At 51.5% G+C, this 2,136-nt stretch overlaps 1 protein-coding gene across 1 annotated transcript in view; it reads left to right on the top strand.

Moving 5' to 3' along the window:
• The window catches only part of CHEK2 (checkpoint kinase 2), a 53,508-nt gene that overhangs the window by 38,888 nt on the left and 12,484 nt on the right, over window positions 1-2,136 (top strand). The window contains exon 10 of the mRNA XM_045289539.1: window positions 1,105-1,204. Within this exon, the coding sequence (XP_045145474.1) occupies window positions 1,105-1,204 (100 nt within the window). The remainder of the gene's footprint in view (window positions 1-1,104; window positions 1,205-2,136) is intronic.

Here is a 2,136-nt window from a genome sequence, read left to right as displayed (position 1 = left end):
GAGGTGTTTCTGACCTCCGTCTCATAAGAATCCAGCTTGTGTGATGGTTTTCATCCTCCACCTGCTGAAGGTAGTGGAAGCGGTCAAAGCGCTCTGTCCCCACGCCATTTTTCAAAATGGCTCTAAGCCCTTTCCACGGGCTAGTTACCTGGCACAACAGCTTTGTTCATCTCAGCTGCCATCGAGTCAGTTTGCACTCATAGGGACCACACGTGTCACAGAAGGAAAACTGCCCGGTCTTGCACCATCCCCACAGTCCCGGCTATGTGTAAGCTCATTGTCCCAGCCACTGTGCCAGTCTGTCTTGTTGAGGGTTTCCTCTTTGTCGCTGTCCCTCTATTTTACCTAGCCTTTCAGGTGGGTTAGAGGTTTTAGTTCTACTTCAAGAGAAGGGATTGGATCAGTGCCCTTACTGTATCCCCACCACTGATCTCTTCATCTTGACTACCACCTGGGCCCCCGGAACTAGCCCCTTTGCTCAGAGGCACAAGTAAGCTTCATATCGAAACCTGTTGCCCACAAGTTGATTCAGGTTCCCAGGGACCTGGTGGGACAGAGCAGGACTGCTTCAGAAGGCTTTCAAGGTTGTCTGTCTTTACTGAAGCGGACTGCCACATCTTTCTCCTTCGGAGCTGCTGCTGGGCTCAACTGCCAGCTTTTTAGTTGGCTGCCGGGTGTGTAACCTCTGTGCCACCAGGGCTCCTTACACACCCGCTTAGAGGTAACATAACTTGCCCAAAGCCACCAGCTGGGAAATGCGAGGGTCCGGCTTCAGACCCTGGTTATCTGATCATCGCCTTTCGCTTACTCTTCTGCATCCACCTCAAGACCCACCCAGACTGTGTGGTCAGCCATTCCTTGCCACTGGTCTTCTGAACCCCATTTCTGAAGCTCCCCGTTTGTCCCAGCTCTCACTGCGTACTGCAGCTGACTCCCCTTATTCTTTAGTTTCCTGCCGGGACCTCTGTGTGTGTGCATGGCTGTCCTAGGTGACAGCAAATGGCCTCGCTGTGCTTGCCTGGAGTTTCTGGGGTTCAGGTGACCATCTTCTGTCCCAGTCAGCTTCCCGCCAGGAATGAATGGCGTGCTCTGCCTGTGTTTCAGGATGGAAGGAGGAGAGCTGTTTGACAGGGTGGTGAGGAACAGACGCCTGAGAGAAGCTACCTGCAAGCTCTATTTTTACCAGATGCTCCTGGCTGTGCAGGTAGAGAAGCTCTGGGGTCTGCTGACAACCGCCTTTTTTTCAGGTGCACCACGGGCTGCCTGAGTTAGGCAGGAGGAGATTTCGGAACCGTGGGCTAAAATCTGAAGATAAGAGGGGGTGTGTGTTACTCTCCTTGGCCAAAACAAGTCTACCTCTTTGCCCACTGTTTGCTCCAGGTGGCAGAACTGTCGTGGGGAAGCTTAAGAGAGGGAAGGAGAACAGATAAACACACATCCCTCTCTGGCTTTAGCTCGGACAAGCTTCTGGAGGAACATTCGTCTTTGCTTTTGCCTTGTCCTTATCGGAATCCTCTTTGGCGTTTGACAGGGTGGGGCAGGGAGGACAGGGTCAGGCCGCCAGGTTGGGGGGATCCCAGAATCCAGTCTTCTTACCTCAGTTCTGTGACGGGGATGGGTGGTTTAGGTGGGGCCGGGGTCAAGGAGCAGCACCATTTAAAACCAAATTTAAAAAAATCATAGTAATGATTTTTTTTGGAATGTGAGTATATACCAAACCGAAAACCAAGCCCACTGCCATCGCATGGAGTCCATCATAGCGACACTGTAGGACATGTAGAATGCCCCTGTGAGCTTGCGGGACTGGTTTGCTGCTACCCATTAGCACCACCAGAGAAAGACCTGGCAGTTTACTCCTGTAAATATGACAGCCAAGGCCACTGTGGAGTAGTTCTACTCTGTAACACATGGGTCAAAACCAACATGCTGCTGTAGGTGGGTTTTTATTTCTTTTTCTTTAGTTTTGGCTATGGAGCCCTGGTGGTGTAGTGGTTACACGCTAGGCTGCAATCTGTATGGTTGGCAGTTCAAAACCACCAGCAGCTCAGAGGGAGAAAGACTGGGCTTTCTACTCCTGTAAGCAGTATGGTTTCAGGTTTTATGGTCTCAGACACCCACTGGAGGTCACTATGAGTC

Source organism: Echinops telfairi, unplaced genomic scaffold (assembly GCF_000313985.2).
Source record: "Echinops telfairi isolate 266 unplaced genomic scaffold, ASM31398v2 ScPeMD7_29;HRSCAF=101, whole genome shotgun sequence".
NCBI classification, from domain to species: domain Eukaryota; kingdom Metazoa; phylum Chordata; class Mammalia; order Afrosoricida; family Tenrecidae; genus Echinops; species Echinops telfairi.
The sequence above is the reverse complement of the archived record's forward strand: the minus strand, read 5'-3'. Positions and strand labels throughout refer to the sequence as shown.